The sequence below is a fragment of the Oncorhynchus mykiss genome, chromosome 12 (genome assembly GCF_057628025.1).
Source record: "Oncorhynchus mykiss isolate SJ-2025 chromosome 12, ASM5762802v1, whole genome shotgun sequence".
NCBI classification, from domain to species: Eukaryota; Metazoa; Chordata; class Actinopteri; order Salmoniformes; family Salmonidae; genus Oncorhynchus; species Oncorhynchus mykiss.
In genome coordinates, this window is record NC_143033.1 from 70,534,223 (window position 1) to 70,553,064 (window position 18,842).

Genomic DNA, 18,842 nt, shown 5'->3' on the forward strand with positions numbered 1-18,842 from the left:
TTTACATATAAACATTTGGTAGGCAAAACAATTACAATGTCCAGATTTGGGGAAATATAGGCCCTTTTACATTTCAATAGATTATCAAATGTAACTAATGCCGACATGTTTATTTTTCAAATAATTTGAATTAATTTGAAACGGAATTCAAAGTTTATGTGTAGGGTATAGCCCTAAAGCAGCACATCAAATTATTGTGACATAGCCTAAATATAGAGGCTTATTGGGCGCTCTGGTTCTTTTAGTGACAGCATGTGGCGTTTTGGAGACCGAGTGGCCAGGTCCAATATTGGGGAAATAGCCTACAAGCTTCGGCCTTATATGGCATTGAGAATCCCATTTTCAAAACAAGGTAGTCTAGGTTAGCCTACTTTAGCCTTTAATTTCCAACATCAGGCTCGAATTTACTTTTGCTTGATTGACTTCCTGTTTATTATATTTTCTGTGAAACCTCTCAGCCCCGCCTGTCACCTCATATTTTCAGAAACCTGTCGCCTTGTTTACCTTTCAAGACGACAAATCGTTTTCTTTTTTCTAATTCGGCTCCATTTTACGAAGATTGTGTGCGTCCGCGGTCTGAGATTGTGTGCGAGTTTATTTGTTTAAGAATGGGCCATCATTTATATCCCGCGCGCTCTGTTTGGGCAGATGGCTGGCTTTGGTGCGCCAAATAGGGCTGTTTATTTGAAATGGAGCATGTGGCACGCTAGGGAAAAAAACGGCCCCAATGAGCATGTGGTCCTCCCGTCGCTGATTGAGAGACGAGAGTTTGGCAGCCTGGCTCGACTTTTGACAAGATGCAGGAGACAGGACTGGTGTTCTGTTGAAACAGACCCGACTGTTTCCACCGGGCAGGGCGCGCGGGGCACAGAGAATGACTGGCCTCGAATACTGGCTGTCCGTTATTCTTTATGGCGTCGTTCGCAACCCGGTGTGGATGTGATAATTAATTTTATATGTCCAGCTGGAACTTCATATAAATGTAATTACATTTCAAGATGACATTAAATATGACATTTCACAGACTAAAGCATTTGGCAATGGAAAAATATTGGAGAGTAAAACATGTGCACATTTTAGGACATATTGTGCTTCCATAGTGCAGGTGAGAATATGAAATTAAACATTCATATTCAACGAATTCAAGCTTTGCATTATAATTAGATTGGGAAGGGGGTTATTGATTGTTCAATTAAAACCAATGCACTCATTTAAACATAACAGATATGGGGACTACTATCAGTCAAATTATAGTTGCAAAAATGATTATGGTCTGTACTCCACAGACCGTCAATAAGAGACCCACAGGGTGGAAGGGCTCACATCAAAGTGTACAACAATAAGGCAGAGGCATTTGACAGTTATAGCCTAGAAAATACAGTGTAGTTCATGAAAATGTTACGATCTTATTTAAATTGTAATTGCATAAGATGTTTTAATTATCATAGTCTAGTTTATCAGTAAAACACTTTCCATTTGTATTCTTTATTAACAAAACGTTAGACTACAGCTACAACTAATATGTAACCCCACAGTCTTATTTAAAGAAAACAAAAAATAGCACGTCTTTGACCACAGTTGATGATTGACAGTGTACCCCCTATTCCACCCCACCCTTCGCTGTCTCCATCCAGCTCAGCCCACTTTTACACGTCACTGGAATATCCAATCAGCTGGAGACCAATTTGTCAATGTCACTTCACACACCAATCAGCAAAAGATATGGTAATACATTCCAGCCAATAGAGTCAGCCTTTGCACTTCATGGCTATATATATATATATATATATATATATATATATATATATATATATATATATGAACTGGGCTGCATCTGTCACATAGACAGTTGGGAGCCAGCTGGATCATCTTATGGAACTAAATGAAACTGAGCAGAACAAACCTTGAGGCTGATGTTATAGGCGTATTGATAGAGACCAGGCATAACTAGATTACTTTTGTATTGGGATGTAGGCCTATTTTAGGGGAACAGAAAGGCAGAAAGAAAGGATATACACACCTATTTGTGTGGGTGTCCTTTCTGAATGAGATTTTGTCAATACCGGCTACTTAGGTAGCCTACATGAAGAACATTAAAAATGTTAGTAACACGTCAGTAACATTACACAACACAACAGACGGAAAATACATTGAGAGTGGACACGGGCAGGATTTACAGAATGACGTAACCACATTCAATGTCTGTCTGTAACATTGTCCAGTGTTGTCTTAGCTAAGTGCTCCCTAGATAATCCCATGACCCAGCTTTGGAAGAATCTGACCCAACGGCCCACGACTGCGGTCCACGTATCTTAGGAATCCCAGCCCCAAATCCCCATTCCACTCCTGGACACCCCTCCAGAACCCCTGCCATTACCCAGAGCACCATGGCCCCATCAAGGCCATGCACTGCCTCTGCCTGGCTTGTACAAATCACCCCCTGTCACTCTGTCAGATCTGTGTAACATAATTCACCCTATTTGACTTGGCTCTCTCACAAAAGGGACTGAATGTGTGTAAGTGTGCGCTTCCCACCTCTACGTCACACCTGCTTTGATGGAGGCCAGACCCCGGGGCCGCAGAGCCAGTGTGTGTGTGTGTGTGTGTGTGTGTGTGTGCATGTGCGTGTCTATTGTCCATAGCCTCTCTCTCTCTCTCCCATCACTGCTTTCCTCTCTCACAACCCTCTCAATTTCACTCCCTGTGTATTTTCTCTCTTTCACTCATTCCATGTCTCTGTATTTCTCTTTCCCACTCACTCGTTCTCTCATATTGTAGCCTATCCCTGTGTGAAACCCCCTTGTCAAACTCCCACTCCCACTTAGGCTTTGCCAGTGGGAGTCACTGGGATGGGGGCTAGGGAGGTTGTGTTGCCAGAGAGCCCTCCTCACTCTCTCCATCTTCCCCCCCAACTCATTCATCCTCTCACCAGTCACTGGCAGCTTTTTGAGGGCACATTTTGACTGATGATATGGCTACTTCTCTGAACTCAAGCTGCTTAAAGATCATACAACCTAAATAAGCTGTTGTCTTTTTTTTTAGGTATTTATGGCAAAGGGTGGCGTTGTGGGTTTGTGGTTCTCAAATAAAGTTGTCTGTGAAAGGCATTTGTATTTTTATTTTTTTTAAATCTCTCGCTCTCTCTATATATACTCTCTCTATATATACTCTCTCTATATATACTCTCTCTATATATACTCTCTCTATATATACTCTCTCTATATATACTCTCTCTATACATTTTTTTTAAATTATTTTACTTTTCTCTGATTAGCTCTGTGGCTGAAACCAATATGAATTCATAGTTTTACTTGGTAAGCATATATGCTAGGCCAAGGCCTATTGGTCTATCAAGCCATAAAAAAAAATGAATATCTGATGTTTATTAAAGGGTCTGTTTTAATTTAATTATGGAGCTATTGCTAGCCTACCGTTGTTGTTATTTTATTCTTCCTCTCGGTGAAGTTGAACTCTCTCTGACCTTTCAAGATTCCCTTCTGCCTCTGTCTGATATGAGAGGACGGAACCACGTGTTTGTGTGCGTTTTATTGCCCATACAGTTCATTTAGTGGCGGGACGTGAACACATTTGAGAAAACGTCCGGAAAACAGATGTTAGTCGGCTTTAAAAAAAAAAGATCTCATAAAAAGGCCAGCTGGGTTGCTTTTGAGTCCGCTGTGACAGATGGAGATGTATCTGATATCTATTAATACTCACGCCTCGCTTCTAAAAGGCCATAATGGATGCTGCGAGTTTCCTGAGGATGTGGCACACGTGCGTCGCGTGCTCAGAGTCGACTGGTGCGTTGATGACGATAGCTTGTGCTGAGTGCAGCGAAGGACAAGAGAGATAGAGGATGTCATGACTGACCCTTTCGCTATGGAAATGTATCATCCCATGTAATTAACCAATTAATGCCATGTAATGCCACAGACTGGAATATATTCCGGAATTCATCTGATAACATTGAGGAGTTTACCACATCAGTCTCCGGCTCCATTAGTGCAATCGACAACGTGACCATACAAAAATACCCCAACCAGAAGCTATGGATTACAGGCAACATCCACACTGAGTTAAAGGATAGAGGTGCCGCTTTCAAGGAGTGGGACACTGATCCGGACGCTTATAAGAAATCCATCTCCGACCTCCGACGATCGATCAAACAAGCAAAGCGTCATTACAGGGTTAAGATCAAAACCCTACTATGCCTGCTCTGACGCTCAACGAATGTGGTAGGGCTTGCAAACTATCACGGACTACAAAGGGATACCCAGCCGCAAGCTTCCTAGCAAGGCCGCAGGGCTAGACAGAATACCAGGATGTGTACTTTGAGCATGCGCTGACCAGCTGGAAAGTGTCTTCAATGACATTTTCAATCTATCCCTGACCTGGTCTGTAATATCAACTTGTTTCAAGCAGACCACCATAGTCCCCGTGCCCAAGAATGCCAAGCTAACCTGCCTAAATAACTCCCGCCCAGTAGCACTCACATCTATAGCCATGAAATTCTTTGAAGGCTAGTCATGGCTCACATCATCCTGGCCCCACTCCAATTCGCATATCACCCACAAAAGTGACCAGCCTTTCAAAGAAATGTCATGGCTATAAATGTGAGTGCTACGGGATGATAGTCTTTTAGGCAGGTTAGTCCCCTCAAAGCTCATCACCAAGCTCAGGACTCTGGGACTGAACACCTCCCGCTACAACAGGATTGTGAACTTCCTGACGGGTCGCCCTCAAGTGGTGAGGGTAGGCAACAACACATCCCCCACGCTGACCATCAACACGGGGCCCCTCAGGGGTGAGCGCTGCTTAGGACTCTCCGGTACTACCTGTTCAGCCATGACTCCATGGCCGAGCACGACTCCAACACCATCATCAAGTTTGCTGACGACGCAGCGGTGGTAGGACTGATCATCGACGACGATGAGGCAGAGCTTCAAGTTCCTCGGTGTCCACATCACTAAAGAGTTAACATGCTCCACAACACACACACAGTTGTGAAGAGGGCACGACAGCGCCTCTTCCCCCTCTGAAAAGATTCGGCATGGGCCCTCAGATCCTCAAAATGCTCTACAGCTGCACCATTGAGAGAGTTTTGACTGGCTGCATAATCGATTGGTACGGCAACTGCTTGGCACCCGCCCGCAAGGCGCTTATACAAAGGATGGCGAGTTCGGATCAGTACATCACTGTGGCCGAGCTCCCTGCCATCCAGGACCTCTATACCAGGTGGTGTCAAAGACTCCAGCCACCCAAGCCATAGACTGTTCTCTCTGCTACCGCATATCAAGCGGTACCAGTGCACCAAGTCTGGAACCAACAGGACCCTGAGCAGCTTTTACCGTCAAGCCTTAATAAGACATCTAAACAAAATCCTAAAGATCTAACGAAACGACTACCTGCATTGTCCCTTTTTTTTGCACGAACTCCCTTGCACTGACTCCATGCACACACACGGGACTCTACCCAAACACTCACAAATACTTAAACTGACACCCCAACACACACATACACATAACATGTGCACACATGCATACTGATGACACACACATGCTGCTGCTATTTATTATCTATCCTGTTGCCTAGTCACTTTACTCCTATCTATACATACATACATACATACATACAGTGGCAAGAAAAAGTATGTGAACCCTTAGGAATTACCTGGAATTCTGCACAGATTGGTCATAAAATGTGATCTGATCTAAGTCACAAAAAAAGACAAACACAGTCTGCTTAAACTAATAACACACAAACCATTTTATGTTTTCTTGTCTTTATTGAACACACCGTGTAAACATTCACGGTGCAGGGTGGGAAAAGTATGTGAACCCTTGGATTTAATAACTGGTTGACCCTCCTTTGGCAGGAATAACCTCCACCAAATGTTTTCTGTAGTTGCAGATCAGACCTGCACAACGGTCAGGAGGGATTTTGGACTGTTCCTCTTTATAAACAGTTTCCGTTCAGCAATATTCTTGAGATGTCTGGTGTGATCTGGTCTCTTGAGGTCATGCCAGAGCATCTCAATCGGGTTGAGGTCAGTACTCGGCCACTCCAGATGGCGTATTTTCTTCTGTTGAAGTCATTCTTTTGTTGATTTACTTCTGTGTTTTGGGTCGTTCTCCTGTTGCATCACCAAACTTCTGTTGAGCTTAAATTGGCAGGCCAATAGCCTTACATTCTCCTGCAAAATGTCTTGATAAACTTAGGAATTCATTTTTCCATTGATGATAGCAAGCTGTCCAAGCCCTGAGGTAGCAAAGCAGCCCCAAACCATGATGCTCCCTCCACCATACTTTACAGTTGGGATGTGGTTTTGATGTTGGTGTGCTGTGCCTTTTTTTCTCCACACATAGTGTTGTGTGTTCCTCCCAAACAACACAATCTTAGTTGCATCTGTCCACATAATATTTTGCTTCTGGAACATCCAGGTGCTCTTTTGCGAACTTCAGACGTGCATCAATGTTTTTTTGGACAGCAATGACTTCTTCTGTGGTGTCCTCCCATGAACACGATTGTTTAGTGTGTTACGCATCATAGACTCATCAACAGAGACGTTAGCATGTTCCAGAGATTTCTGTAAGTATTTAGCTGACACTCTAGGATTCTTCTTAACCTCATTGAGCATTCTGCGCTGTGCTCTTGCAGTTATCTTTGCAGAACAGCCAGAGAGTAGCAACAGTGCTGAACTTTCTCCATTTATAGACAATTTGTCTTACCATGGACTGATGAACATCAAGGCTTTTATAGATTCTTTTGTAACCCTTTCCAGCTTGATGCAAGTCAGCAATTCTTAATCTTAGGTCTTCCGAGATCTCTTTTGTTCGAGGCATGGTTCACATCAGGCAATGCTTCTTGTGAGTAGCAAACTCACATTTTGTGAGTGTTTATTATAGGGCAGGGAAGCTGATTGGACTCCAACTGATTGGACTCTAGGTTAGCTGACTCCAATTAGCTTTTAGCCTAGGGGTTAGCATACTTTCTCCAACTTACATTGTAAATGATTAAATGATGTATTCAATAGACAAGAAAAATACCATAATGTGTGTGTTATTAGTTTAAGCACACTACGTTTGTCTATGGTTGTGACTTAGATGAAGATAAGATCAAATTGTATGACCAATTTATGCAGAAATCCAGGTCATTCCAAGGGGTTCGCATACTTTTTCTTGCCACTGTAGCTAAGCTACTTCAATTACCTCGTACCCCTGCACATCAGCTCAGTACTGGTACTCCCTGTATATAGCCATATAGATTTGTACTCTTTATTGTCATTTGTTATTCTCTGTGTCACTATTTCTATTTTATAAAAATAACCTGTAGGTAAGCATTTCACTGTTAGTCTACATCTGCTGTTTACGAAGCATTTGACAAATAATATTTGATTTGAAAAAAAAAAAATGCTATGAAAATGCTAAAAATGCTATGGTACAGAGGATATGTGAACAATGCTATAAAAAAAATGATGTTTTCAATCTCTGTAGATAAATACAGACTACAATAGGCCTATTATTGAATTATAAAAGGCTTGGAAATAACCTAGGCCTATATAGTTTTTCAATTATTATTAGCCTGTTTCTGGAATAAGCCTAATGGCAATGAAAAAAAACATGATAGGCTATAAACATAGGCCTACCTTACAAGGCACTAGTTCTAGGCAATCCATGATGAGATGGAAATATTCCCAGCTATTTGATTGGGCTTGGTTATGAGATTGATTGTCATGGTAGTTTGTCAATTCCGATACTATGTCAACGATATCCCTATCAGTGACTTTTCATTGGGGAGAGAGGAAATTACTCCACATGAGATGCTGCAAGGCGGTGGACGGCCACTAGATGGCAGCAATGGCATAGTTGGGGAAACGAATCCTTGGTGGGCACAGTGTACGCAGACAGGTTTAATCATCAAGCCGATTATAATTATGAGCAGGCAGTTTCATGCGTTCAATAAAAAGATTAATTCGTTTTTGTTGCCGTTAAAACTAATGAATGGACCGCTATCACCTAACACAATGTATAGCTTACATACCCTGTGTAGTGAACATGTTGCCTTTGTCTTCCCTATTGCACATTTATTTCCATATAGGCACATTTAAAAACGCCAGATTGAGAAGCGTTGTGTGGCGTGTGTAGCCTATAATAAAATGTTTTATTTATAATGCAATTCAAAACGAAAGTAGGCTAAACACGAATGGCAGTAAAATTGCATAGAACATCGTAAACTAAAGATTTAGAGAGTTAAGATTTTTAGAGGTGTAGGCTAAATAAAGAATTTCATCCGTTTCCGTTTCTTCCATCCTTATATGAACGTAGCAGGTGATCCTTGTATATTTGAACAATTGTTTATTTTAAGAGACCTACATGCCCTCTTGCCATCAAATTCGTTCAACATTATCATTTCAAAATCGAAATAATTCTTAAACCTATGTTTTCCAATTATATAATATCGTACCAGTTATACCAATTCCTAAATCTAAAGCATCGCAATGTAATCTAAAATAGGCCTACAAGCAACTTTTGTATGCTATTAAATTTCTTTACATATACTATAACATTTACCACAGACACATCTTCATTGTCCATGCTTAATTTCACCTAATTATGACCTATATTGAACAATTAAAACGATATTTAGCACAGACTGATATGGAACATAGAACGCTCCACCCTGCAGCAGACACGTCCAATCACATTTTGAGATTTAACAACTGAAACGCTTCATTGGCTCTTGCTATGAAGGCGGGGGATGTTGACGTAAGACCCTGACGTCCAATCAAAACAGACACCACACCCCATGTCTCATGACTATTCACAACTGAGATTACCATTGAAATTATTCATTTCGAAAGACACTGTGGGCTACAGCCTTCACTGCTCACAGGAACCCTTTTCGAAGAAACAAGAAAACAGTGTCAAATTAGGTATGATATATGGAACAAGAGCCATTTTGACAACACAAAATATACATTTTAATTAGCTTGACAACAGGCAGACTACATTTGAAAAAAAGAAGCTGTCAATAGAAATCAACAAAGCGAAAAATTGTTAGCCTCTTCTTCGTTGGCGTTAAAAAAGGAAATATTAAAAGTGTATTTGTCCATCATAGGCTAGTAACAAAATATGTTATTCTTATAGTCCTAATGGTGTTCTCAGTGCTTTAGAAAAAACATAGGCCTAACCAACTACACCAACTTCGTTTTAGTATGAATACAAAATAATTCTAAAACATAAATTAAACATGGGGTAACCTGACTTTCAACTAGATACAGGACTACTGTAACACTACACAGGCTATTGCCTTTTTCTGTTAAGTTTACAAAGCTTTAAAAGTGTAGTATAACATAACTTCATATTTCAAGTTCTCTATAACATAACTTCAGAATTATTGAAGCCCAAGCAACAGTTTCCCTAGTTGTGTAGGCCTGCACACATTACAACAAAATGCAGTTGATTGCTTGGTTTGGTTAAAACATTTCTTTACAGAGTATTTGTGGGTTAAGGGAAATTAACAAAATCATATGCTATAATATCTTGCAATTTATTGCAAATCAAATAAATTAAATAGATTATTTCCAAAATAATACATACAAAATGTCAGCTTGCCTTCACATGAAAAATGCCCATACTTGCCACTAGTTACCATAAATATAGCCTATTTAAGCATAAAACGCTAAATACACCTTTAATATTTACACATACATTCCTACTGTCCATTCCACTGTAAGACATTTGACCTTTGGACAGGCGGTGTAGATCATTTGAGTATTGACCACTTTATTTGTTCTTTGGCAGACTGCATTATCTGGAAAGAAAAACCCCAGAAAGAAGACTTTCAGATTCAATGTGGAAAAACAACATTATCACAGATCATATAGTAAGTAGCCTATTATAGTATGCAGTGTGTTATATTTATTGTTCATTGTGACACTTCAACCAGTAGGTGTCACTGTTGTATTAATGTGAATTTGAAGGGAACTGCTCACGCTTTCATTATTTACATGAAATATGAGCTCCTTAAACTTGCAAGTGTAACATCAAACGTTGTAAGTGTATTTTGTGTAGTAGACACAAAAAAGTGACAGTCAGCTTCTCTGAGCAGACAAATGAATTTTCATCTTGCTTAGAAAGAATTTAATTCTATTCAATGACATGATGCAAGTGTGACTCAGTGATTTATAAAATGTCACTCTTCCTGCTAAAACGAAATTCCACAAGAGAAACAAACTGCATTTTTTTGGGCTGTTGAAACAGAGATGCATAGCATAAAACTACACACCAGGGGGCGCAAGGAACCCAGCTAAAATTATGAACTTGTGACTAGCGTTTACTGTCTACCTCTAGTCGTTTACGGTTTCGTTTAATGTTAAGTGTTTATTGTTTTAGGTTTATTGTCAAGGTCTAGTGTTTTTATATAGGCACCATGACAATTCCATTTCTATTAGAGGATCGAAAGGTATTGTCATTGACGTTTGGTTCCAACAAGGGAGAGAAACTGCCACAAGACAAATAGTTAATAGCTTTGGATATGAACCCTTCCTGGCAAGCAGGGTCTGACTCAGGAGTACAGGGCAGTCTGAAAGTCACACAGAGAGATGACCAGTATAGAACAGTCATGATGTGTCCATTCTATACACGTCATATCTATCTGCAACATTCTGGTCTTCTGAACACGCCCCAAGAGACTCAAAATGTCCCATGTTGGAGGGTGAAGAGTGAGAGGACTTACATTGGAGGTCATAGCCAATTTGTCCGTAATGTGCTGTGAGGGTTAAAGTAGAGGGTTAGGAGAAGAAGGAAAGAGGAAGAAACAGGCAGAACATTGCATGAAGGTAAGAGCAATTCAGCAGCCATGTTGATCAATGCAATGTGGCCCATTCCATAATTTACTATGCAGGTGTGAGCATGGCATCAAATCCAGATGCAGGTTAGTTCATGCTGGCAAAGCTTCAAACAATCAGGTACTATGAGTAGTAATATAATTGTCAATTTTCAAATGGAACAATACTGGGAGACAATTATCCATATATTGTGTACTGTGGCTTTATTCTACAGAACATTTAGTATTGAAATGATGAAAATGGGTAACTGGAAAGACATGAATCAGGGCTGGGGACAAATCCATTTAAAATCCAGTCCATTCAGGAAGTACACCAAATTCCAATTCCCAAGCATTGAAGATAATTTGAATTTTGGTGTTCTTCCCGAATGGACAAAAATTCAAAATGGAACTGACCCCAACCCTGATAAGAATCATGTTATAGTTTATATGCAATTAATATACTGTACATGACAGTAGAATAGAAGGTTATGTCATCAGGTGTGAGCTGAAATTAATGGCTAAAGCTGTATCAATGGAAAAGTTAATCATAGTCTATACATGCAGTGACATTGCTTTGTTTGTGTGTGTGTGTATGACCTCACCTGGGCCACGCTCTGCTCTGACAGTGGGTTCTCATCCGCCTGGAATAGATCAAGTAAAAGAGGGGACATGACGTCATAGCAATCACACACCATTAGGGGCTGTGTGTGTGTAAAGAGTCAAACACATAAAGCAAGCGACAACTAACATAATACCCTTATAACAATAATGTGATGCCTTGCATTGCTAATGTAAATGCACTCTGACACTGGTGAATATGTCAATGACCACCGCAATCCAATCAAAATGGCTGCCTCACACAAGGCATGCATTGTGCAAGGGAGTACTACAAAGGGCCCCGCTGCTCTTAAAGTGTACCAACACCTATGGTATTTCCTGGAACCCCATACGACCTCCTTGAAACACTCTGGGTAACCTCAGTCTAACCCCTGACAAACCCAAGCAAGACAGACTTAGTGGACAGTTGTTCCAGCATTGTGAACCTAAAGTGGCATGCTCTCTCACCATGCAGTTACCTGCACTGGATCTCCCTCAACCCCTCCCTCCCTCACCCCCTCCCTCACTCGCCCCCTCCCTCACTCGCCCCCTCCCTCACTCGCCCTCTCTGGTTGTTGGGGCAGTCTGTTGCTATGCACACTGGCTTCTGTCCGTCTGTCCATCAATGTTACCAACGATGTAATCAAAGAGGTCGAAGCCGTAGGCTTGCTCTGAACCATCCAGCTGATAGTGTGAGGAGTTGGGTGGGGTCGGGGGAGAGAGAGGACACATGTAAGAGGAAGATGAGATGGACTTGGGTGATGAGGGGATGGTGGGGAGGGGGGCTGAAGACTGGCATTTGGTGTTGTGACATCAAATAAGTAAATTAATTTTCCTCAAACATACAGGTTATCAGATTCCACAACAATCCCACTAAACACAATCCCTACCTCAGTCGGTCCGAAAATATCATAATTTCCTATAGTCATCTGTGTCTTCGAGTATTGTACTCATATCAGAATCTGTATTCATCCATACAGTAGACACAGCCTGTGATTGTAGGTGTCTTACCCTGTAATTGACCTTCTGGATGACCTGTTGGGGGTCGCTTTCCAAGATCACCCTGGTAACACAATGCTAGGGTCAGTAACTCAGAGAACACAAGATATTGTACCAGTAACTCCCAAACCCCATCCCATGAATGATACGTCAAATCAAAGTTTATTGGTCGTGTACACAGTTTAACAGATGTTATAGCGGGTGCAGTTTAATTATTGTGTTAATAACTACTAACAAGGCAGTAAAATGTCAAACAAGGACACAAATAATCCAAAAAATTTTCAAAACAAGAAATGTGGGAAAGAAACCAATTATCAACACAAATAGCAATGTAACAGTAATCCAAATGCAATCTATACGTTACCCCCCGTCGATAATTTCGTCCACTACTAAGAAGACTCCGTCCAGGTTGTCCAATAGACACCTTCTCTCCACATTTTTCCTGGAAGTAAGAAAACTTGATTGACTTACTTGTATTTTAGTTAGTACGTGGAGCCCAATCTGTGATTGGGTCTCATATTATTGCCTTGTGACCAGAAATGTAGGGGACACTACTGCTCATGTCACCTTAGGCTATTCTGTACATTTCAAACACCGACTTAAATTAACTTCCTGTAGTACCAGTTGTCAAGGCTTGACATGATACTTAACAGCTGGCATTTTGTTTTTGTTAAATAGGAGAAAAACTGCATGAAGTGAGTAGAGAGCAAATAGATGAATTGACTCTCTCCCTCCCTGCATTGCTACTGCATTGGTTTCTATGGTAACGGCTCCAGCCCCTGTCAAGCTGTTCCACTACACAGAGGGCTCTGGGTGTGTCACTGTCATCCGATCATAATTTAACCCAAAATAAACAATCACTAACTTACTGCGGGCATCAACTGTTTCGGTTCCCCATATTTTGAACGCATGAAGGAAACAATTACACCAGAGTTACTCAAATCAGAAATGAACTTTTCTCATTTTGTTGACCTGTCCCCATATTTACATGAGTGATGTTTTCACTAATTATTTACAACAAAAAAAAATGGAATAATCGTTTCTTGTGTGGCTGTTGACTTTGTTACGTTTTTCTCCTCGATGTTACTACAATCGTTAGCCTCTAAAAAAGGTTGACCTCCTCACGTTTAAAATGTGAGGTTACTTCAACATAGGACAACACTTGTACGCTTACCTTAGGATTTGACCGAGGGACTCAAACAGACAGTTCAGTACAGCCATGAGCATGAGCTATAGGAAGAGAGAGAGAGCAGTGGAGGATGAAAGGAAAACAAGAGAATTGAGAGGTATAGATGGAAGCCAGGAGAAATAAACATAGAAAGGGTGTGGGAAAGAGAGAGCAAAAAGTCAGATGTGGTTGAATCACTCTGCTTGTTGTATATAAATGCTGAGATGCCATAAAGGGGCTGGTTTTTCGCTAGCAATGTACACAGCAACAAGTGCTAAAGAAAATGAAATTATCAGCCACTTATTCTCATGGGCATTTTCTATATATAGGGTCTCCATTGATGACGTCATGCAGACAAATGACCTGTGGCATGTATTCATGGATGCCAATGGCAGTCAGGCTTCCCCAAAAATGTACCAATATATACAGTATATATTTTTAAAATCTTTTGTCTCTCCGAGTTTAATCATTTTCATTCAATTTTCAAAAGAGCCTGAATGCATCTCACCGGAGCAAGCATCCGAGCGAGCCAAACAGCAGCCCTCTGTCTCTACGTATCGGCCATCTATCTGATGCCGTCTGGTCCAAACTAGTATGACATTGTTGCCACCTGTAGCATTGAATGCAAGGGAAGTCAGTGAGCATTTGGCCTCCCTTGATTTAAAACTGTTTTTTTTTATTGCCAATCAACATTGAGCTAAACTGAGCTCAACTGTGAATAGTCCTGGCGCACCAAAAAAAAAAGAACCCAAAAAAAGGGAAGCCAGTCTGGATTTTGGCATCACTCCAATCAAATCGCATTGTGAGTATACGTCATTGACAGAAACAACTTCATTTGTTGCATCTCATTGTATTGTTGTCCTCCGGTGCCTAGCTAGCTAGCTCAAATTGGCACTTTCCTAAATTAGCCATGGATGGAGATAGGGATTTGGACTTGTGGTTGTAATGAATTATCTGTACTGGACAATGATTACAATGGCGATTCTGATCCAACCATTAATTAATACATTGTGCCCCTGGCCTGAGAGGATGGAAGTTCAATATGTAGCTAGGTGTAGTAAGCTAATGTTAACTAGCTAACGTTGCCTGTGAAAGGAAGTTAGGCTAGCTAGGACAACAAAAAATAAGTGCGTACTGTATAACAGAGTGATAGAATGTTTTGTCAACATGAAAGAGAGGACGATGGCATTGTCGTTTCTCTACAAGTAGGGTGAGTCAACATGTTTTCCTACTCGCACAAATGCGCACTCACACAGAAATCCGAACCATGGACAGCCACATCATATATAGCTTACGTTGATTGGACTAAATTGTTTTTGGTATCTTTTAGTTGTCACTATATTAGACTAATCAGGGGTGACTTGATGATGTTGAAGTTGAAATGTTGCTGGAGTAGTGGAGGCAGCGCTTTGTGGATTTCACCAGACAGAGGTTGCTCTCCGGTTGTGTGATAAAACAAAGGTGTGGTTGAACGTATTCTACCACTGAGTCTTCTTATTGTCTTGGCTTTCAGGCATATATACACACACCTAATTCATATATTAATATATATATATATATATATTTTACCTTCATTTAACTAGGCAAAAATGTTATTTTCAATGACGGCCTAGCAACAGTAGGTTAACTGCTTTGTTCAGGGGCAGAACGACATTTGTACCTTGTCAGCTCAGTGATTCTATCTTGCAACCTTTCGGTTACTAGTCCTACGCTCTAACCACTAGACTACACTGCCACCCCACATATATACATACACCTATATATACATACACACACACAAGACATAATAATTAGCAGGTTAAAGATGAAACAACGCAATTATCACAACACAGGTTGTAATAGGGGGGAAGCCATTTTTACCCATGCACCGCTACTGAAAATGACATGTTGCATTCTGAGATCCGAATTCTAAATTGATATGCGAGGGCTTAACGCAGACTTTGTATGAATTATGCATTGATGTCAATGCAAGATTTGTGCAAAAAACTTGAGTTGCATGCGGACTGCGGATCTCAAGTCAGGATCTGGGCCATAATGCAGTCTTTGAAGCACCAGTCTAGCCTTGTACTCCTTCTGCATCTGAAGCACATTACCTACCTCATTCTCCTGTGAACTGCCCACCACGTAGAAGAACAGGTCAATGCTGCACTTATACACGATCGTCATCCCCTCCACAAATGCAATCTCATCTGCTTAGAGAGAATGAAAGAGCGAGAGAGATAGAGAGCGAGAGAGAGCGAGACGCTGAGATTCCAAGCCACCAAGTGATCTTTATTGCAATGTTAAAGCACATCCACACCTTATTCACATATACAGACATACCCAAGTGAGAGGTTTCATGGATGTGGCCAATAATGGAGGCTTCCAATTTAAACGAGTGTTGTCACATAAAATGCTAATCTCCTATGTGTGTGGGGAAGAAGGGATGGAGAGGAAGGAGGGATATCGAGATGGAGAGTGGGTATCCTCCTTAGGGGCAGGTGGACCCGGGGTGTCAGGTGACTGCTGTGAATTTCATTGGAACAAAAGAGGGTGAGAGCTGTCTGTCGCTGAACTGGTTCCCTCCCCTTTTGTTCACTGTAACGTGAGCTTGGGAGGACTGAAGAACCCAGAGGAACCAATACTGTTTCTCAACTTTTAGACAAACTAACCAATGAGGGTTGAGCCACAGGCTAATACTGTACAGCTAACACTGCCTCATGCTTTTCTATGCTGGAGGATACACAGAAGGTGTGTGTACAACGGGTCGTGACCTAATAATGCTTTTCACACAGTATCCTATTGACGAGAAGCCAAAGAAAGACTGGTACACATATGCAATGATTTACATTATGATCCTGTTGATACTGATTTCACTGACAGTGCACATCTTCTCAACTCTCACCACATTGCTAGAAGCTTTTTATATATATATTTTTTTTAATCTTAGTGGTTCATTAAAACTATAAAATGGACCAGAATATCAGGCCTCAAGCTCAACTATCCACTCCAATAGTCTCCTGGGAACATTTTTATGGGGTAAAAACTTACTGTCAGCTTTGTGTGTCTTGTTGAAAACGTTCTTTTCAAAGTTCTTCTGCTCCTTCATGGAGGGGTAGAGCTCTTTGTCGTAGTACTAAAACGCAACAAAGACAGAATTTTGAGTCATTAGTTATAATTAATACACCATCTACAACAAGTGCTCATTTGGGGCAGTACTCACAATGTCGACTCCACAACAATAACCAACGTGGGTCGCTATTGGACAACTGTTATTAGCATACCTTTGATAGAAGTCTATTGCCATCGTTATCCAAAATGAAGACCGCTTTCACTGTGTAAAGTGAGGGTTCCTGAAAGACAGTATGACCACATGTTGACCAGAAATAAGGACAATTTGTATTTCCATAGGACCTAGGCATACTGAACACATTCCTAACAGTTATTACTAGAGCACTGATGATGATGATGATGATGATGATGATGATGATGATATTGGTGATGATAATACAGTCAAGTTATTGAAAAGCATGAGGAATACGACAATATCAGGAAGAGATGCGAGTGTAGATGACGATGGTCCCAGAACCTTCAGTTACTTCCATCCCACGGTGCCTTGGTTGAACCGGGCCAAAGTTCTGTTATGCACTGACTACCACAGACTCAGAGCCTAAGTGTATCACAGAACTTGGGCCAGGAACATCACATTCAGGACTTTAGAGTTGAACTGGAGGAAAAGTCCAAACCAGTCATCCAGATGTCTATGGCAATTAGAAACAGTCAATAGTGGAACGAATTCCTTGAACAGTTCAATGAGGTGCAGGTGTCAGGTAACCAGTCCTATGGTCCTTTGTGCAACATTACTTTATGCATTAAGTACAGTGAATATCAATATCAAGAGTCCATAACTTATTGAAATCCACATCCAGCCACTGTAGTGTGCAGCCATAATGACTGCCTACTAACAGAAAACACTGCAATTTACATAGAGCAATACATCAGTTAAAATGTTATCAGTAAAAAAATACAAATAAAATTTAAAAAAGTGTGTATATATACGAGAGACGAAGAGATATCTTTTGAGGCTGGGGGTCAAGTGCTGTACAGCGGGTGTTAATCAACGAAAAGTAATTGCGGCCTTGTCCAGCGCTGCTTGTATTATTTAAAGTTTAAATTACAGTATAAAAAAAACAACAACTGTAAAGTCGAAACGTAAACCTTAATTTATCTTAGTACAATGATAATCTGTCTAGAGTTTAGCTCAAAAGTGTGAAATTATTCTATACATATTTTGTTAAAAAACCCACCTGTGGAATCAAGTTTTTGGTAAGCGTAAAATGCTGCGCAACGCACCTCCTCCGGTTGAAACCAAATATCGTAGACGTGGCACACAATATATTCAGTGTTCACCCTTCAATGCTTGGGCAGGGTGATGTCACAGTTATAGTAAAAGTATAACGGATAACCGACACCTCATGCCATTCATTTAAGGGTAAATCATAACAAATTGGGTTATAATATCAGATATGTGACATGGGGTAGCTTTTCAAACAGTATGCCCCTCTCTCTGGGATGATTTGGCAACTGTTCGAGTTTGTACAACAGCAATTGCCCATTGACGAGGAAAAAGTACAACACATGTTGCTGCTGGTTGTGGAATTTCAGTACGCTACACTCAAATAGCGCATAGACTACATTCAGATAACAACGACAGTCGTGCAGAATACAGTACCTCCTAATGTCTGCTATCGCACCTGAAAAGATTAGATCCAGCCAGTCAGAGACCTCAAACAATCACGTCTTAGGCTGGCCATACTGTAAAATACTGAATACAACATCTTACGCAGCAAAGGGCTATAATGAATGCTATTCAAGCAATGGCCGACGAGGCCTAATCATGCGTTTGCAAGGTAATGCTCGTTTAGAAATATGTTTAAAGAGCCATATCCCTACCGATTGCTTACCAGAGACGCGATCTCCATAGTGGTTCTCTGGTGTTGACGTGGACAGGTTTGAGCTGTCATTCTAGTAGACCTCGCAAAATCCTCTGACTCATGGGTGGGCGGGCCTGGAGGAGGCTCCGCGAAACCAAGCCCTTCATTCGGCCATGTTGGCTCCCTCTAGTTCGTGAATGATGTTAGGTCCTTGTTCTCTAGGAACCACAATGGTGTCCGTTTCTTATAGCGGTGCTTTTACGCGTTCCTCCAAAATTAACACCGATGAGGTTTTTGGTGACTTCACCTACTTCATATGGCCAAGCAGTGCATTA

The 18,842-nt window shown here is 41.0% G+C and overlaps 1 protein-coding gene across 7 annotated transcripts; it reads right to left on the minus strand.

Annotated features, from left to right (window-relative positions):
* Positions 1-8,956: 8,956 nt before the first annotated feature.
* Positions 8,957-18,841, minus strand: LOC110538086 (coatomer subunit zeta-1). 7 transcript variants are annotated; one of them, XR_016485212.1, is made up of 10 exons: positions 18,538-18,806; positions 16,858-16,926; positions 16,625-16,709; positions 15,692-15,783; positions 13,601-13,656; positions 12,791-12,868; positions 12,439-12,490; positions 11,433-12,111; positions 10,738-10,770; positions 8,957-9,813 (listed from the first exon to the last, which is right to left on the minus strand). XR_016485212.1 is itself a non-coding variant. In XM_021624664.3 (10 exons), exons 1-10 carry the CDS (start codon positions 18,595-18,597, stop codon positions 9,766-9,768), a joined length of 612 nt encoding a protein of 203 aa, XP_021480339.1. In that variant the 5' UTR covers positions 18,598-18,841; the 3' UTR covers positions 8,957-9,765. The 7 variants fall into 7 exon arrangements, 4 of the variants coding, with proteins under 4 accessions (XP_021480339.1, XP_090049274.1, XP_021480340.1 ...); XM_021624664.3 differs by having other exon boundaries at positions 11,433-11,471; positions 18,538-18,841; XM_090193148.1 differs by having other exon boundaries at positions 11,433-11,471; positions 18,527-18,654.
* Position 18,842: the final 1 nt, after the last annotated feature.

Excerpts from the sequence above, each read along its gene's own strand:
- LOC110538086 (XM_021624664.3), bottom strand. The coding sequence starts at position 18,597 with ATGACAGCTCAAACCTGTCCACGTCAACACCAGAGAACCACTATGGAG. Across the intron at positions 13,657-15,691 it reads GCAGTTCACAGGAGAATGAG|CTCATGCTCATGGCTGTACT; the intron begins GTAGGTAATGTG and ends CTCTTCCTATAG. Across the intron at positions 9,814-10,737 it reads AATTGGCTATGACCTCCAAT|ATAATGCAGTCTGCCAAAGA; the intron begins GTAAGTCCTCTC and ends TTTTCTTTCCAG.